Below are 19,757 nucleotides of genomic sequence, written 5' to 3'. Positions count from 1 at the left end.
AAGAGGAATTACTGGGAGTCAGAAACCCTGTAATATCTGTCTGGCTTACTAGGAGCCGGAGGCAGGGAATCAGGAGTCATAGTGGACTAAAACATCAACAATGTCTAGAACAGGAGGTATAACCAAAGGCTTATGCTGAGGAAGAAGGAAATCCCTAAGTCTCTTTTTAGATTCTGAGAAATCCTGACTCTCCCAGTGAAAGTGTTCCCTTAAGGTATGCAAAGTTTCCCCAAAAGAAAAATCCTCAGGAGGAGAAGCAGAAGGGATGGAATCTTCTGCATCAGAGTCCACATAGGTGGGAATAGATAATTCCTGATCATAAGAGGAATCAGAAGAAATAGAAACGTGATCTGAAGATTCATAGTCAGTGCCTTGCCTAGGCCTTTTAGCAGGATGGGGATGGGTACCCCTGATCAAGGTAATTAAATCCTCGGCCATTTTGATAATTTGTTTTTTAGGCATTGGGGCCTGTACACGTGGCCCAAGCGTCATTTTTTTAGACACAGAAGTAGCTTTTGGTCCTAGTTTTGAAGATGGTGTCGGTTTAATATACAAATCTTTAGTCCTGAAAACACCCTCAGAAGCCGGTGCCTGCTCAGCGGCTCCGGACCCATCTAAGGTAGAGACATCTGCGGGTTCAATACTTAAAGTATCTCACAGCATACCGGACTCCGAATGGGTCTCAGTAGAGGCCTGCGAATCAAAAGTAGTGGGTATCAGGGGCTGCAAAAGCGCCTCACTGAGTACCGGCGACTGGCTTAGGAGAAGCTTCATCGTCAGTTTTGGACCTCGACAGTCTGTCTGTCTTTGCGTTTTTTTAGGTATTCCGGTAGTCGGATTGCTAGCCAACGACATTCCTAGATAGTTAAATCTCGAGCCAAAATATTTAGAAGCAAAAATATACCGACGTTTAATAGTGCACTGATTAAATTTAGCACAAAACCGACAGCAAGGCACGTTGTGGTCAGGGCCTAGGCAAGGAATACAGTACAAATGAAGTCCTTATGAGGTATTTGCTTCCCACAAGTAATACAATTGTTACCGATTAAGGAGCAAGAAAAAGTTTCCCCAACGGGGTACTTAGCTTTTAGTTGAAGACTTCGGTTCTGAAACTCGAAAATGAAAATTTCAGGAGTCGGCCGACCGGCACTTGCGAACTGCTTCTGCTTCGGGCACCGCGTGGCAAGAAAGACTGATGTACTGGTGTTAGCTGCATGTTTTACACCCCTGATGTCATGGAAAAAGGGACAGCAACCGAGGCAGGACCCAAGACTTTGTTAATGAGGCCGACTGAGGGCAACCTGCCAGCAGATTACCCAAATGTAATGACTGCAACGGTGAAACACAAAGAACATCTAAGGGATAAGAGAAAGAGAAAAGGGTGCACTCTCCAACCCAAAGCAAGAGGGGAATGGGGAGACTACTACAACAGTGAAAACACTTGAACATCTGCATTTATGGTAAGTAGACAACTGTATTATGTTCAACACATTTCACTGCTGCAGTAATAATTCTTTGGGAAGATTCCCAAAGATAAAGTTGGGGAAGAATCAAGGTAAAGCTAGGAGGCCTTGTATTATTGCAGATGCAAACCCTGATCTAGCGCTAGAAAAAGAGGAACATTTAGTGTTTGGTAAAGTTGTGAACAGAAGACTACATTGCTGCCTCCAGGATTTCATTGGTAGATATACCTCTGCAGAAGGCAGCAGCAGCTGCTGCAGCTTTAGTGGGACGTCTCCCAACATGTTGTGCCACCTGTTCTCCCATGATGTTTGCAGCAAAATTTGATAAAATATCAAATCAATTTGGAGATGGTTTGCTTGTTAACTGGACTGCCAGATTTGTTGGATGCAAAGACCACAAATAACCAGTCTGATTTTCTGCATTTTTTTTGTCCTGTGCAAGTAATATAAAAGAAAACAGGAAGATGAATGATTTAAATCAGTGACATCGCTAGGACAACCTTGAGCATAAAGAACAGGCTGGTCTTGAGGGATACCCTGTCAAAGTGAAACCAGAGGAAGGGATCTGGGCACTTAATGAGTTTGCAGCTCAGAAATTCGTCTGCTGTGGTGATTATCCAAGTAGTTTTCCAACTTAAGAACTTCACACCTACAGAGCCTGTCAGTTGAAAAGGTGGGACAGGAAGCTTCCCAAAGACAAAATTAAGGTCCCAGAATGGAGCAGAAGCTCTTCTCAAGCGGCTGAGGTAGATGATGTCTCTGAGGAAATGTCTAGTTAGAGAGCTGGAAAAAAGATGGGGGGTCATGGGAAGGCAGAGGCATGAATCTTAATTGGACAAGAAAGGCCTTTTAGAAAAAAAATCAGCCAAGTGGGAATACCAAGGGTAGCGGTGTTAAAAGGTTTTTGACCCTTTGTCTGGTACATATACAGAATCCTTTCTATTTTGACATGTACAATTTACTTACAATAGGTTTTCTAGCCTTTTTTTAGAATTACTAAGATGTCTTTCTGTAAGGAATTTCATTGCGAGGTAAGGATCGGATCATCCATGCTGTTAGCCTTTGGTTGTTCAAGCTGAGGTGAATGGAGACTCCCATGGTCTGTGACCAAAGATCAACCTACTGTAGAAGTAGCTACAGCTCCTGACTACCAATGCTGCCTTGGCCAAACGGAGGCAATTAGGATCACCTTTAGCCCTTTTTCCCCGGACTTAATCAAATTTGGGATGAAAGGCATGAGGGAAAGATGGGAGGGAAAGCATACAAAAACAGATCAGTCTGAGGGAAGAAGGAAGCTTACATTATCAATGCCTTAATGTCTTTGACAATCTTTTTGCGTGTAAAAAAAGAGCAGGTAACTAAACATCTGGCACACCCCATCTTTATGTGTTTTGAAAATTTTCCTGTTCAACATCCACTCAGGCAGGCTTGCTATCATCCTGCTCAGGTGATCTGCCAGATTATCTTCTCCAAGCAAGCAGTATTCAATAAGCTGTAATACCATTTCCTGAGCTGCACCCCATAACTGCACTGCTACGCACCACAAGGATAAAAAGAGTGGGTCTCATTTTATTTGGTTTAGGTGCTACATAACATTGGTAATGTCTGTTATCAAAAGGGCTCCAGGTTTCCACAATTTTTTGAATGCATTCATGCCCTTGATACCATCATCATTTTCTTTTGATTGACGAGTGTCTGACGAATAGTAAGTTCCCCGAAGACTCTGGACTGAGCGGACACCATGCTGTGTATGAGGCATTTAAGGTCATGTACTAATAGTCTGGTCTGAACTAGAAAGGGACTCCCTTCTTTTGAAGGCAAGCTTCTAGCCACCAATGAACTTCTGTTCTCAAGCACAGGAGAAGTTTTATTTTGTGGTACAAAGGGCGTTGGTGCTGACACCACAGTTTGTTTCGGATATCAGTGGATATTCCTCAAGTTCAGTCTGTCAAGGCGAATCATTAGAATGCAGGAGACCATGTATCCTAGGGCCTTGACAGTTTTGGCAGTCACAGACAACTGAAGTAGTGCAAATTGGAAGTTTTGTGTCAAGTAGACTGCCTTTGCTTGTGGGAGGAAGGCCATCTGCTGGACAGTGTCCAAGAAGGTCCTAAAAAATATCCTCAAAGAGAGGGTAAGATTTGATGTTTTTAGATTGTGGATGAAACTCACGCTTGAGAAATCGCATCTGGTTAGGAGCAGAAATGCTTCCAGTTCTTTTATGCATTGTACCTGAATAAGCCAATTATCCAGGTGGGATGCCTGTATACCAAGGGAATAAGCAGACTGAATTTTGTATCCTGATCTTATTGCCTTAGGTAACGTGCAGCCACTTGTTTAGGAACAGGGAAAGCCAGCCTCCTAGTCTTGAAGGAGGGTTGAGAGGGGAGAGTTAGGGTGAAGCTTGGAAGTAGGGGAACAGCAATGTGCCTGGCTGAGTCATAGCTGTCCCTGCTGGCCCCTAAAGTTAAGCTCAGGAAGACCTGGTACTTTGCTCTTCACGTCATCTCCTGTGTGGGCTCTGCTATTAGTCTCTCCTGGTCCTCCTTCCTCTTTGCCTAGGCTGAGGCAGGAAAGGAACAGGGCTTGGTAGGATAGTTCCTACTGAGCCTCTGTAGCTGAACCTGCAAGAAATCCTTCATAGTCTGCAGTGATTTAGCCTTATATTCCAGCGTTTCCAAAAAATGGCTTAGTCCAAAAAGAAAATCCTTAACAAAGGGAGCATCCAAGATTTTGGATTTAACATGCTCATTATGGTCCAGCTCCCTTAACCGAGCAGACAGACCTAGAAGCAGCAAAGCATCAAAACCACTGTGCAAATAAAGTTTTGCAACCTGAGAGCAGGTGTTACAGATTTCTAAATTCCTTAAAGAGCTCCCTCCTCCATCTTTTTAATTCATCTCTCATCTGGCCAAGGAGAGTTTCCTACCCTCTTTTTCAGTCGGCAAGGGTTTCTTAAAGTCACTACCTTTTTCTCCCTTACCACCTCAGGGTCTACCACATGGTTCTTAATAAGCTACTTGTGGAGGAGGAATGGTCACAGGTTTGTCTTCAGGAAGCCAAAAAAATTCTCTAACCCTTTTCTTAGATTGGGGGGGGGGTTAATCCTAAGCCTCCCATTTAAAGAACTCCCTCATCTTACGGAGTGTTTCCACAAAGGTGAAATCCTCAGGTGGTGAAGCTGAGGCACAATTCAGTCTACATATGCCAACTTCATCGACGTAAAAAGAATCACTAAATTCTGTAGCAGGGGGCTTGCTCTGGAATAGCTGTTGTGATGGAATCTTAACGATTTGAACCCAATGCAACTGTATACACTTTCACATTTAAATTTACATTTATTGTCTATGGGAATAACTAGTAGACAGTTTGACCCCAGACTATTTGACCCCAATTATATAAAAAAAAAGTTTTTAAAGTTTTATAAATGCATTTAATTGCTTAACATTAATTATGATTAATCATGATTTTTTTTCACTGGAATTAATTTAACTTTTTTATATGTAAATGTTATTTTTTTAACATTTTATTTTAATTTGCAAATATAATTAAACTAGTAACAGTTTAACAACTTTAAAATCAGTATCATTTAACATTACAAACATTATTTTAAATTAACATTAATATTACTATTACATGTATTTCAAATGCAAATGTTTTAAATAGTTAATATCCTCATGACTTTTTTTCCTTTCTTTTTTTGAGGTAATCTTTGACATTTTCTCAGTCACTATGTGGCTGCATGAGCAGTATATAACATTTTTTCTTCTTTATGTCAAAATATCTGTGGCTTATTTTTTTCTTGCTTTGCCATTTCAGTGGGGTCAAAACATCACGCACCAGTCGTAATCAAATCAAATGTACTTGGTATTTTACAGTTATTTCCTGCTCACAAACTTTGGCTCTCCACTGACATAAGGCAGCATTCTTCCTGTATTCACATTCACTTCACTTTCATGATGTAAAGCTGGATCATTCCTGCACTAGTAGGTTGGGTCTCTTTCCTTGGTTTGTCAGTTTCACATTAATGGTGCATACAGGCTGACAGCAGTATGTCCACTTATCAATGGAACAGGTTATGCATCAGCATGCACTTTCTGGACAAAACGAATTATAAACTATGAAACTCCAACATCTAGCTGATCTAGCTAGACTGTAATCCTCAATTTACTAGAAAACTGAAAGCTTTACAAATGATGGACAGGGCAAAAATATGAGGCAAAATCAGGGGAATTTTGCAAAAAGTCATAGACTGATGAAAGGTTATATTCAATGACATCAGGCAAAATCAGAGACCAGTAAGAGTTATGGTTTGTGCTGCATGTGAAGCACTTGTGTGACAGTGAAATGAAAACAGTCCTCAAATTTGTTTCTGCATAAAAGAAACACAAAATGAAAGGTTTGAAGACTGGATTTACCAACATTGTGTAACAGTAAAATCAAAAATTAGACATAAAAATCCTCTCTCTGTATGCCTTTCTCATTTGTGTTGACTAGGTAATGGAGTCAGCTGATCCCAATGTGATATCAGCAAGGTTCTCCATGCAGATTCTCCATGCAGAGTCAATCAGTGAGGGTGGCTATGGAGGGCATTGTTTGGAAGGCATCTTTCTTAAAAGAAAAGGGAGAATGCAAACTTACATGACAGGATGACAGCCACGGTAAGCACCTACTATTGAGAACAGATGTGCAAACTGACAAAAATCAAAGTAGCCTATGATTACAGAAGGCCAGGATGAGGCATGTTTGGCTTTGGATGAGGTGTTGGTTGTACTAGGCAGAGGTCGCTCATGGGCAGCCATGGCATGCACCCTGTCAGATGAAACGCTCTCTGTCAAAATGAGTAATTCCACCTTATCCTTCAGCAGTCTTAGAAGAGATAACAGAAGCCAGGACCTGCACAGCAATCCTAGATTCATCCGACAATACAAGTACTGCAGCCCACACAGATGTCAAGGGGATTGACAGTTTATTAGACTCCAACAACCACCTTGGTAAAGGCCTCTCTGTTTCACACACTGTTGGTGGAATGGATTGTGACAGTATCTCTCTTTCAGTCACAAGCCTGGATGAACTGGCTGATACCGAATGACTACTGTCCACGACCCTAACATGCTTCAGACGCTCCTTCTTGCAAAGGTGAAGCTCTGCTGCAGACTGAGAGGTGGACACCACAATACACGTGAGCCCCTGATGCTCCCTTTCTTTTTCTAAATATTTTTCTATGTATTTTGCCCTAGGTTTTCTAAATATTTTTCTATGGATTTTGCCCTAGGTTTAATGGTCCTAGAATTAAGCACACACTGGGGGCAGTTGGGCACATCATGCTTCAGGCACAACACAGTGTGGAAGTCCCAGTGAGGAATTTGTTTCCCAAACTCCAAGTAAGCACTGGTTTTAAACAATGGACATCAAACCATACATTAAGGAAAACAGTTCTTCAACATGGTACTTATCTTGACTGCAGTTAAACTCTGACTTCAGCCTGACAGATACCACAATGGATTTGTACCATGCTCCAACAACAAGAAACAGAGAAAATGGCACCGGCTGACAATGGAGGAGAGGTCGTCTGCTGGCTCGTTGCTACGTGAAAAAAAGTCTCCAGTATTTGGGCTGAACAAGGGCTTCCACGGCAGGAAATCCCAAGGAAGCATTATTACAACAGTGAAATACAATACTATGAACATCTGTGCATCACAGGAAAGGCACACTTAGTACACAAGTAAACATAACTTCTTCATGGACTGGCAGAGTGTTTCCTTGTATAAAGATCTACAGGCATGCGTCTTCAACATGCTGCGGACGGCAAGGGCAATTCTGAGGTTTGGATTATAGAAGACATGGTCAACACACTGCAAGTCTGCATGACGAATAATAGTACTTAGTCTCTGCAATGGACATAATTTCACTGATAGTGTGGTTATGTGTGCTTATGAGAAGACAATTTCAGTGATCTCATCAAAGTGACTGAATAAATGCACATAATACAAGTTATACTGGTGAATGAACTGACAATAAATAAATAAACCACTGCATTACCTGCTTATAAAAAATGAAAAATAGCAGCACTGCCTTCCTAAACACAAACTCCATCAAATCATTTTTGAAATTGTATGTAAACACCCAAGACTCACTATTATAGACCATGGGTGTACACTTGTTATTCTTGAGTGGGGGTTAAGCAAGTGTCTATCGGGGAGTCTGCACAACAAAAATAGCCACAAAAATCACTGAGAAGGCAGTCTGCAACTCCCTTTATCATACTGACAGCAATGCAAGCTTATTTGCACCATCTGCCCAGCACAACTAAATCACAGAAAATAAATAAATACACTGACATTTTTCACACACAACTGGATGTTTGAGTGCACAAGTCTTGATTTACTTCATTAGGAATCCAGTAATTTTGAAAAAAACATAAATTCTAGTAAAATTGAAGACCATATTTTCAAAACCTTGACTTTACCTCCTTAAACACCATGCTATATTTACTAACTGCAAACAGCCTAAACATTGTAAAATCAGAAGCAAAATTTTGTTTCTATGAAAAAGAAGATTTTTCCATTATTAATTTCAGTCACCCAAGATGAAACGTCCCAAAACAAGTACGTATGCAAGAGTACACAGCAGACTGAAGACAAATCACTAACTGGACAAAGGACTGATTTGAGAAGGAACAGTAGGACACAAATTAAGAAATAAGAAAAGAAAGCAGTATGCTTTTGGTGCATATTATCAGCAAGTAAACAGCAAAATGTTAATAAGCACATTTCTTAATGCATGGCAACACCATGGAAGACTTGACTATTTTCCTACCAACAATGCATTAAAAATTCTATCGTCTTGGGTTGGGGGCAGTGGACAAACACTGGCTGTAGGACGGAATACCAGCAGAAGGTTGCAGAGCGATATCAGGTGTTGAGGACTCCATGCGCAAGGATATCTACAGTACCAGCTGGTTGATAACTGCATACACAGTCTGCAGAGAAGAGAGAAAAAAGGGGGCCAATACTCACGGTTTAGATGCAAGGATTCTGCTCTACATGCAAAGATCCAGCAGAATCACGTCTGTAAATACACGAAAAAGGATACTGCAGAGATATGTGGGTACAGCAGTTGGCCCACAAAGCACACACTGTTCCTGATCCTGCGGAACATTCCAAAGATAGCGAAGAATAGAAACAGTAAAATAAATGAGTTCAAATGTACAGGATATGAAATGGGATGAAGTAACGGACACAGAAAATTAAACAGATTTAAGAAAAGCTCCTAAATGGAAAACCCCAGGCCCAGATGCAGTACCCAACTTCTGGTTAAAAGTATTCACATCTTATTTAGCCCTGAATAAGAACTATTTATATGCACATCCTGAACAGACACCAACCTGGTTAAGAGGAAAAACAATACTCCTCCTTAACAGCAAACCTGCAAGCTATCCTAAAAACTATAGACCAATAACTTGCCTTCAAACGATGTTTGAACTATACACTGGAATTGATGCCTTGAGAGTTTACGGTCATTCAGAAGAAAACTCAATTATGGCAACAGAACAAAAGGGTAACAAAAGAAAGCCATATGGAACAAAGGATCATTTGTTGTTAAATAAAGTCATACTGGAGGATTGTAAAAAAGGGGAAGAATCCAAGTATGGCATGAATAGACTACAAAAAAAACATCTGACAGCATCCCGCATTCAAGGATAAAACAGTGCTTAAAAATGTACAAGATACACCCTACACTGATCGATTACATTACAGCGACCATCAAAACAAGTTTCAAACCAATTTACAGTTGAGCCATGATAAAGGACAAATTCCTATTCCAGGGATAAAAATTCAAAAGGGAATATTCCAGGGTGACTCATTGCCCTTCTGTCCTGCCTTTAACCCATTAAGCTGATTAGGTCAAGGCTACAATTTGGCTCCCAGAAAAAGTGTAGAGACTCCTCATCTTCTTCTTGTGGATGATTTAAAACTGTACAGTTCATCAGATGAGGAAAACTTTCTCAGATGATATAAGAATGTCATTTGGTCTTGATAAATGTGCAAAAGCAATGTTTAAAGCAGGAAAGCTGCAGCACTAAGAAAACATCAGCCTGGGACAGGAATAGGTTCATAGGTTCATACTAGGCTATCTGCCCTACGGCATTTATAAGCCTAGCCAGAGTGTATTTGGCTTTCGCCACCCATTTTAAATTAATTTTGCTATGCCCTTTTTCGAGGTTAGTATACTCCGCCTCTGTCTAACAGTGACACAGAAGTGATACCGGGGGTAAACCTACGATCTCCCATCCACTCATCAAGATTCCTCTTGATGAGAGTCAATGAGGGACTCTGCCTACCCTGGACTGGGATTTTATTCCAGAGTGAAGGGAGCCTCTGGGTTATGAATCTGTCCCTCCAGCATGTCCTATTTATTTCAGTGCTGAGGTTCAAGTCTCTCGAGCGCGGAGCTCGATGGGATTTGGATTTTCTGAGGTGCAGCATGTCCAATAATTCCGGGTTGGACATAGCTTTATACGTCAGGCACAGATCGCCTCTGAGCAGGCAGTATGCCACTGAGTAGAGCTGGAGTTTCTTTAACCAGGCAGCATATGGCATCTGTTTGAGCCCTTTGATCCTCTTGGTGAGGTACTTTTGGGGTGTTTCCAGTTGCTGCAGGTGTCTGGTAAGGTACATCCCAAAAGGGGCATTGTACTCAATTATGGGCCTGATGAGGGATGAGTAAAGAGGCACAATGACCTCCCCTGATCTAGATGCGAATCCCTTCATGATTAAGTGGGCTATATAAAATGTTTTTCTAACCACTTTGGCCACATGGTTGTCAAATGAGAGATTGCTATCAACTTGGGTCCCCAGGTCCCTAATTACTTCTTCTGTACTTAATGGATTACCACCTATGTGGTAATTTGTGGGCACTATGTTTTTGCCAAAGGGGATGACTATACACTTTTTGGCGTTTAGCTTGAGGCCATGGCTCTGGCACCAGTTGTCTGTTTCTATGAGGCCCTTTTGGACGATGCTTGTCTCGGCTGGAGAGTCGATTATGGCGCCCAGTTTGCAGTCATCTGCGAACTTGGTCAGCCACAGTCCTTCCGTGTTGGCCTGTACCTCAGAGAAATATATACCGAACAAGAGAGGTCCCAGGACTAAGCCTTGTGGGACGCCACTTGTAACTGGTTTGGAGTCTGACATGGCTCCAGCAATTCTAACCATGTGGGTTCTGTCCTTGAGCCAGTTTGCAACCCATCTAGTGACATACGGGTTTATATTTAAGCTGGTGAGCTTATCTATAATGCCCGAGTGGGGTATTGTATCGAAGGCTTTTGCGAGGACCATGTAGGCTGTGTGGACCACCTTCCCCTCGTCAATGGCCTTGGTGACTGTTTCAAAGAAATCGACCAGGTTTAAGAGGCAGGATCTGCCCTTAAAGCCGAACTGGGTAGGATCCAGTGTCTGTAGGTCCCCAATATCTTTATTTATGAGGTCCATGATGATCCTTTCCATAGCTTTGCAGACCAAGCTAGTCAGGCTTATGGGGCGATAAGTTTCCAGGATCCGTTGAGGCACCACCTTTGTGGAGAGGGACCACTGTTGCTGTACGCCACTCTTTGGGTACATATCCTGTAGTAAGGCTGAGACTGAACAGTAGTTTTATGTTTGGGTTTAGCTCTTCTTGGAGTTCATGTAGGACACAGCCCAGGACACAGTCTGGTCCCATTGATGCTGTTTTTTGCTTTGGAGAGGGCGGCTCTTACCTGAGCATCTGAGATGTCAGGGGGGCAGCACTCTGCTGGGATAGATATTTGCCCTTTTGGTGGGGAGGGGTGGAGAAGTTTGCGCTGAACCTGTCAGCTAGGATGTTGGCAATGCCTGTGGGTTCGGTGTATTTTTTGTCATTTTGTACTAATTCTGAGGATATCTGGTAATTCCCACCCAGGCTCCTAACATAACTAAAGAAAGCCTTGTGATTATCCTTAGTGTCCTGTGCAATTTTTCTCTCAAAGCTGGCCTTAGACAATTTTATGAGTGCCCATAGTTTTTTGCTAATACTGATCAGAGATGCCTTCCCTTTTTGGGATTTTGCTCTATCATGTAGTAGCTTCCTCCTTCTATTGTATAGTTTGTTTATGGCTGGGGTCCACCAGACAGGACGTCTGCCTTTGGAGGATTGGGTCTTGGTTTTATTTGGGATTGAATGATCCATGCATTGCTGAAGGTGTTCATAGAATGCGTTTATAAAGGATTCTGCGGTCTGGGCCATATTTTCCACAGGCTCGGGGGCTTTGAAGGATTCCACCTCTGTTTTAAGGAATGTGAAATTTGCTTTAGAGAAGTTTTTCACTGTGGTTTTCTGGGGGGGGGGGGTCGGGATGTGAATATCCAGTGAGATTAGTTTATGGTCTGATCTTACCAGTAAGGGATACACTTCTGGTCTGGAGCATAGAGTCCCCATGTTGGTGATGATCAGGTCCAGTATATTTTCCCCTCTTGTAGGAGTGGTAACAAGTTGTTCCATAGCATTTGAGTTTATAAATTCTAGGAACCTTTGGGCTAGGGTGTTGGGAGCTAGAGTAATGCTCCCAGTCTATGTTTGGAGAGACCTTCATATTTTCCAGTGTTCTCAGGAAGGCCGAGTGGGGTTCCTGGGTTTAGGAGGGTGGTCTGTAGCAGGTTATAAACTGGAAGGCAGTTTTACCCACTGTTAGTTGCACATGGATAGTCTCTGATGCTTCATGCTGTGCCACCAACCTGGAGGTGTGGGTATCTTTGACGAATATTGATACTCCCCCTCCTTTTGTGGTTTGGTCCATGTTTTGGGGCCGAAAAGCATGGTATGAGGTATAACCTGGTAGTGCTGGGGTGCTCTCGGGAGCATTGAACCAGGTTTCTGTTACTGCACAGATATCGATGTTCTCCATGCTAAGGAGAGTTTTGAGTGCGTGCATCTTGAGGTTTAGACTTCTGGCGTTGAGTAGCATTACTCTTAGTTTCTTATCCCTTGTGATACCTATGGAGGTGGGTTTGTCTTTTGAGCCTTGCCTAAAAAAGGCACTATGGGGGTAGCAAGAGCCTTTGCCAATATCCGAAAGCCCAGGGGTGACAGGTGCAAGCCGTCCCTAGCGAAGCATCGTAGCTTGTCGAGCATGTCATCCCAGGCTGACAGGCATTGCATCCCCTTTGAATGAATGACACCAATACTTAAGCTAATTGTTGAAATTGATCATCTTGTCTTCATATTGTGGCATCATTCTTGGTGAGGGTAAGATGCTACTCAAGGTCAAGGTCATACCGGCCTGGGCTACATGCTCAGAGATCTCCTCTATGTCTCTTTTCATGTAGTCCGGGGAGGTACGTCTCAGGTCATTCACACCAGCATGGACAATGCGAGTCATATTTGTATTTGCCTTGGAGTGACCCGAGTGCTTGTGTTATGTGGCGGAACCTAGCGCCAGACGGGCAGCTCACCGTGACCTTCTCCTTGTTCAGCCTGGTGAGCGGGACGTCAGTGTGCCTGACGATAGTCACCTATTACAAGTGTATCAGGTGTGTTGTTTAGCCTTAAGGGCTGTGACTGTTCGGCACACTGGCTTTGTGAGCTATGTGCTGCACGTGTTTTGTTTTGGGGTAGCGGGTTGCTTGGGTGTCTGCTTTGGAGGTCTCTGCTGCTTAGGCAGATTTTTATTTAGAGCCGAGTATGTTTCTGTGTGTTTATGTGTTTGGTTTGCTGTGGTGGTAGGTCTATGTGAGACTGGAATTGTAGTGAGTGTGGTTTCCTTCTCCTCCTGACTGGTTACACCAGTACTGAGTTGAGAGAGCTTAGCCTCCAGTTTGGCTATATGGTTGCATCTCTCACATGTGTTGGAATTTGTTGGGAGGAGGAGAGGGTTGTCTGTGTACATGAGGCAGTTGTAACATTGCCTCAAGATTCCCAGATTCACCAGCTGGACTGGAGAGGAGATTGACAACTGACCTTTGGACATGCTAGAATAGTATTGGGAATTCCTTTATAATTGAAAAAAGGGCCAATGGGGAACAAGGTACTCAAGGGGAGTTTGTGAGGGTGTAGTGCTTTTAATTTTTAGTGCTGACTTATATAATTGCTTTAGTGAGCAAGTGCCAGGTAACTTAAATGCAATGTGTTACAGGTAACTTAAATGCAATGTGTTACAGGTAACTTAAATGCAAAAACGACAAACAGTAACTTTCTTTAAAGTGAAACAAGGAAATAAGTACAGTAAGCAATGCAGATATCACTAGGGATCCACAGAAGCGCTGAAAAGCCGTGTTTTAGGTGGAATTAGCATTTCAGGGAAATAACAAGCATACAAACAAAGCTAGATTCAGCAGGCCTGGATCTAGTCTATGCTACAGCAAACGAGATGTACCAATTTCAGTAAGAAGCAGTTCAAATATGCAGGCACTATAAGCCTTTAACCAGAAATTCCCAGCTCAGAAGGGCAGAGCCCAGCCTCTCCTCCCACAAGAGTGCAGACCACGAACCTTCTTAATGTAAAATAACTGGCCTGAAGCCCAAGTGCTTAAACCAGAACTAATACACTTTTAGAATAACAGACACGGAGCCCTCAATCAGCAGTTCTCAACTAAGAAGGATGTAAGCTACCTGTCCTGCCACCACAGTACAGGCCACAAACCTTCTTAATGGGTATGTGCTACAAAAACTTGAGCAAGAGGGGTGTATAGGTAGGAACTAATGAAGGATCAACAATAAAACATTAACAAATGCAAATAACACTTGAGGAATATTTTAGACTAAAACACACCATTTTCACAGACCACCACTATGTACATGAGCTTGCCATCTAGGAAAAAAGGCCAAGTTATAAACCAATTTGCTCTTCCTGTCCTAACTTACTGTTTGGGAGTGATCACCTGGCCCTAAAAGGTACTGGATCAGTTAGGACAGGAAACCATGAAAAATGTTTCATGCTTCTCAAATAATTTATTAAAATCAGTGATCACCTGGCCCTAAAAGGTACTGGATCAGTTAGGACAGGAAACCATGAAAAATGTTTCATGCTTCTCAAATAATTTATTAAAATCAGTGTATACCAAGATTATATATTCCCTGTTCTGAAGGAGGTATAGGCCTCCTCAAAACTGATTACATGCAATACATGTATAGATACTTATGACTTCACAAGATCCAAACATAGTAAAAGTTTTAAAACATGAGGAGAATAAGTCTAAGATGACTTCCCTGCTTAGTTTAGCAGAAGCATATTGGTGGCAAGTGGGAATGGAAATCGAACCAGAAGTAAATGAATCAGGCAGCAACTGAATGTGCCAAAAAACAAAAGAAAGAATATATGGTGAAAGATCAGATGAGAAAATACATAAATATAGTTTGAAGTACAGAAAACTCTTGGAACAACCTCCCGTCAATCAGGATCGAACACAGGAATGTTTAACGAGAGATGAATTTAAAGCAAAAGATGAAAGGTTAATATGGGCGGCCCAGGACATTAGACTACATACATGTTGGTTTACAAAGTCCACTGACCATGCGGGAGAAAGACAAATGCACGTTTTGTAAAACAGAACTGGAAACGGTCACATATCTTGTTGCTGGATGTGATGCACAAATGGCAGAAGGACTGTATACTGAAAGGCATAATAATGTGGCAATACTGCTGCATTGGGGATTGTGCAAACATAATACTGAAGTAGATGAAAAACATTGGAAACGTGAGCCATAAAGCATTATAGAAAATGATAAAGTTTATATCACATGGCATCCCCCATTATCAACAGTTCAATGAGAGAAAACAAGATATAGCAGTCCATGAAAAGAAGACAAAAGTAGCACTGATCATTGAAACTGCTACATCCAACAACTACAGTGTCTTACATGAAGTGAGACACACAAAGTCATAAAATACTAGAATATACAGGCAAAAGCTAGGGCAATGTGGAAGATGGGAAGGATACCCAGATAGTTCCAACAGCAGTAAGAGCAACGGGTCTTATAAAAAAGAATATACAATTCTACTTAGAAATGTTATCCATAGGAATTGTAGGAGGAATCAATTCTGGGTACATTCTGGGTGCTGCGAAGAGTACCTCTGGTTAACATCAATGATTAAAACAATAATAATTTCATGAACTTTAATCATACTTAGGAATGGGGTCTCTTCCTGTTATAGTATTAGAAACCTAAAAGACTTGTTATTGTTGTTTTTCGGTTTTTCCCTGTTTGGGGTCGCCACAGAGGAACTCCGGTCCGCTAATGATTGGCAGTAGATTTTCACGAACGCCGAGGTGCCAGCTCGACATTAAACCTTCAACGAAGGCACGCCCATTTACGCATGTCTTTCGAATGCCCACCCAACCGCGGAGAGGAGATGCAGACTCCACAAAGAAGGCACTCCACGCACTCCAGCTGAGAATCGAACGTGAGAATCTCTTGCTGTGAGGCAACAACGTGAAACCCAAAAGACTTGGAGAAATTAAAAAACGAAAAGGGAAAGCACACTGTTCTGACTGTAGGCAATGGTCAAGCAAGAAATTACTAAACTACACTGGCACTGTGTAGGGCCCAAAATGAGGTCGAGCAGTTCAGCATCTGAATGAAGCTGGAGTGCTACCCTGCAGATGACCAGATAACAAGGTGCACAAAGTGACCAAGATCATCACACATTAGCATACGATACACACCATAAAGTGGACTAAAAACAACCACACATTAATCTAAAACTACAAACATTAAACAAAGCATTCTGCTTCACACCATTTTCACAGACCACCACTATGCACACGAGCTTGCCATGCACCGTACCTGAGCTTTGAGATTACTTTGCCACCCTTGGGATTCCAGTGGTTTATACCTCCCATTAGAATCAGAGGACACAGAAAGGCACAGTGGCCTATGGGTTCGGACAGGTAATTGAGGAGTGCCAGCCATCACCAGTAGCTTTTGCTCTGCTAACTCGATTTTACTCATTTGGAGGTCTGGGCAAGACCCTGCAAGAAAAAAAAAATCTATTCTTGTAAATACGTTTTTTTTCCTGTAAAGACAAGTACAGGATAAAATCTTTTCAAACATTAACATAAGATGCAACAGACACTGTCTGAATAAAGCAACAAAATGAGAAACAACATGTGTGTGAAAAAAAGTACTCATTACTCAAGACCTTTCTTAAAAAGCAAGCAGTGGACCTATAACTCAGGATAAAAGGTGAACTAATTGAAACTCAATGCCCTAGTACCAAATACTGTGTACGTACACATGCATCCACATACTGAGTTAAAATACATTATAACTACCAGAAACAGATAATACAGTAGACCCCTCAACAGCAGACCTGCGGAAATGTAAACATTGGAGGAGAGAACCCAAAAAGTTGTCAGTGACAACTTAAAATACAGGACGTATAAAAGCATAAAAATGTTAAAAAGGCTGTAGGGATGTACAAACAGTACGACACTAAAAAACAGTATATTATATAATATAGTACCCATTCATATCCTGGTGAAAACACCTCTAGGATACCATGCTCACCTTAACATTAAACACTAAAAAACTAAAGGGAAGACAACCAATTAGGAGAAGCAAGAGAAAATGTTTTGGAAAGCCTAAAATCACTCTATGCAGGAAGGTACACTAAAAAAGTTATAAAAAGAATGCATACTAAAGTGTTGTGATGCACAAACAAGGGATATGAAAATGAATCATAAACACTAGCTGAAACAGTAAACCAAAAACTACTGAGTGTTGCTGGCAAAGACCACACACACGAAGCAACTTTCGTTCTTTTACTTACAGAACCTTATTCAGAATAATACAAACCACAACCTTTTTAAACAATGTTTCAGTGACATCATAAACCAGTCATCCAATCATCAACATACAATACAATTCAGACTACTTAATGACTATATAATTAACCAAAGCAGACTAACTTCATCCTAAATACAACTGCATCTTAAACTTTTGACTGAAATCGTTTAATTTATTCCTGGATAAATATCAGCATGTAAAAATACCTGCCACTAAAGTTCTAAAACCTCCAAATAATTATTAAACTGGTCTACAAAACTACTAGAATCAACTTTTTGAATAACCAAAAAATAAAACATGCAAAATAAAACACAATTCAACCTGCATCTTGCTAGAGCATTGTTCATATAGCATTATTCTTTATTGCCTTTATATGCTCACCAATATGACTACCTAGTGTCCTTGTTGTCTTCCCAATATAAAAAAAACAATGGCAGGAATAGCAAATAGCAAAATACACTAATCCTACACTCTTACAACTGCACCTACTTTTTGGTTCAAACACATGATCTATATGTTTAAACTCATAGCGGATTTCTGGGTAGATAAATCTGCAAAATTTGCAGTTATTACAGGGAAATGTTCCTAATGATCCAACCTGAAGCCCTTTATTATTTTCCTGACAATGCTCTAATGTGCCTTCTTAAACACAAACTTGGGGCTTTCCCCTATAGCATCACTAAGGTCCTTATTTCCTAATAATACTTTCCAATTCTCTTCTATTACATTTTTAATAACCTACCCTCAAAACTCATTGGCACTGGGAAGGACACATTTTTTTCCTCCATAATTTTCCTGTTTTTAACTCTAGGTACAAATCCTGTACTAAGACTTAGGGGAAACCTCTCATCCCTTAACCTTACCACTTCCTCAGATACTTCCATCAACTTGTTGTAAAGGTTTCCCCTAGTGCAAAACATGCTAATTAATATTTCAACTTTGTCTAAAAAATTCTCTTTTTCACTAACTATCCTACTCAGTCTTATTACTTGACCCCTAAAATATTGTACTAAACAGAGTGATAACGGCTAAAATGCAAATAATTATTGCTAAATGTCTCCTTTCTATAAATGTTGCAAGTAAACTTATTTCTTGCAACATCTACTGTTAGTTTACCATCTAAAAAATTAACTGACACCCCAACACAACTAGTTTCAAAAGTTAACCACCTAACAGTGTTATTCACTTCTACAATAAATTTCTCAAAATCTTTACTACCCTTCCAAAAAAAACAAACAAAAAAAAAAAAAATAAATCTATACATCTTTGATAAAATGTTACAAACCTAAAAGAAGGAATAGAGGTTAAATACTGACTTTACCACCAACACATCACACGGTTCGCAAACAATGGGGCAACTTTGGACCACATAGCGACCCCAGATATTTGTTGGTAAATACCAGACTCAAGCTCAAAAAAATTATTGCTCAATACCAACTAGCAAGACACAGATTGATTTGATGTTGGATTGTAAAACTATCAAATCACCACAATATTTATTTAAAAATAGTTTCAACAAACTCAGTCCCCTCTCATCTTGGTCAACTGTGGTGTATAATGTGTTAACATCCACTGTACAGAATAACTTTTCTTCACCATCAAAAACATAATTATGCAATTGGTCTAAAATAGCCACAAAAATTTTAAGAAATATTTACTACTCTGTACAAGATTAAGAATAGTACCTAATAAAACTACAAATATACACTGTTTTATTCCTTGGAGAAGAAATAATTTGTCTACACGGTGGGCTATTTTGGTCTTTATGTACTTTAGGAATCGCGAAAAGGGTTCCTATCTGTGGCTATTCAAAAAAAATTAAACATCAACAGATACACATCTTTGATATAACAAGTCTAATAAAGTTAAATCAATAACCATATATTTCCTTCTTACAAAATCTTTGGTCACTTTCTTGTAATTGCTAATATCCGATAACAATAAAAGCAGTGCTTTTGTGTAATCTGCCCTATTCATAAGAACTAACCAAATGCCCTTGTCTGCTTTTATGTACCTAACATCAGTGTATTTAAGCAGACTTTTTAGGGCCATTGATTGTTCCTTATTTAAATTAAAAAAAAACTTGTTATTAAATTTCTTATTACATTCATTATTTATAAACATTTTACAAATAGCATCTTCACACATTTTTCCACAACCTGACAAAGTACCTGTTAATGGCGGATTAACAGCACTGCACTTTTTAAATGCACTTTGGACACATTCAACACCTTTATAAATACATTTTAAATTCAGTTTTCTAATAAATTATTTGCAGTCTAAAATCACTTCAGTCAAGGACGCCCAATTTGATGGAATAAAAGAAAAAACCTCTAAACAATATCTCCATTTCTCCAGCGGTGAATTCAGTTTCACAGAGGTTAAAAATACACCAAGATTGTATTAGCGTACTCTCTCCTTGGTGTGATTTCTTCCCTTTGTTGTCTTATCCTCTTCTGGAGACAAAAAAACTGAATTGTTACGATTTTC

At 40.6% G+C, this 19,757-nt stretch overlaps 1 protein-coding gene across 1 annotated transcript in view; it reads right to left on the bottom strand.

The window, feature by feature from the left end:
• LOC122791259 overlaps positions 1–19,757 on the bottom strand; it is a 120,761-nt gene that overhangs the window by 42,373 nt on the left and 58,631 nt on the right. The window contains exon 4 of the mRNA XM_044058931.1: positions 16,266–16,450. Coding sequence (XP_043914866.1) covers positions 16,266–16,450 — 185 coding nt within the window. The remainder of the gene's footprint in view (positions 1–16,265; positions 16,451–19,757) is intronic.

The sequence above is a fragment of the Protopterus annectens genome, chromosome 17.part0 (genome assembly GCF_019279795.1).
Source record: "Protopterus annectens isolate FY-2018-M chromosome 17.part0, PAN1.0, whole genome shotgun sequence".
NCBI lineage: Eukaryota > Metazoa > Chordata > Ceratodontiformes > Protopteridae > Protopterus > Protopterus annectens.
The sequence above is the reverse complement of the archived record's forward strand: the minus strand, read 5'-3'. Positions and strand labels throughout refer to the sequence as shown.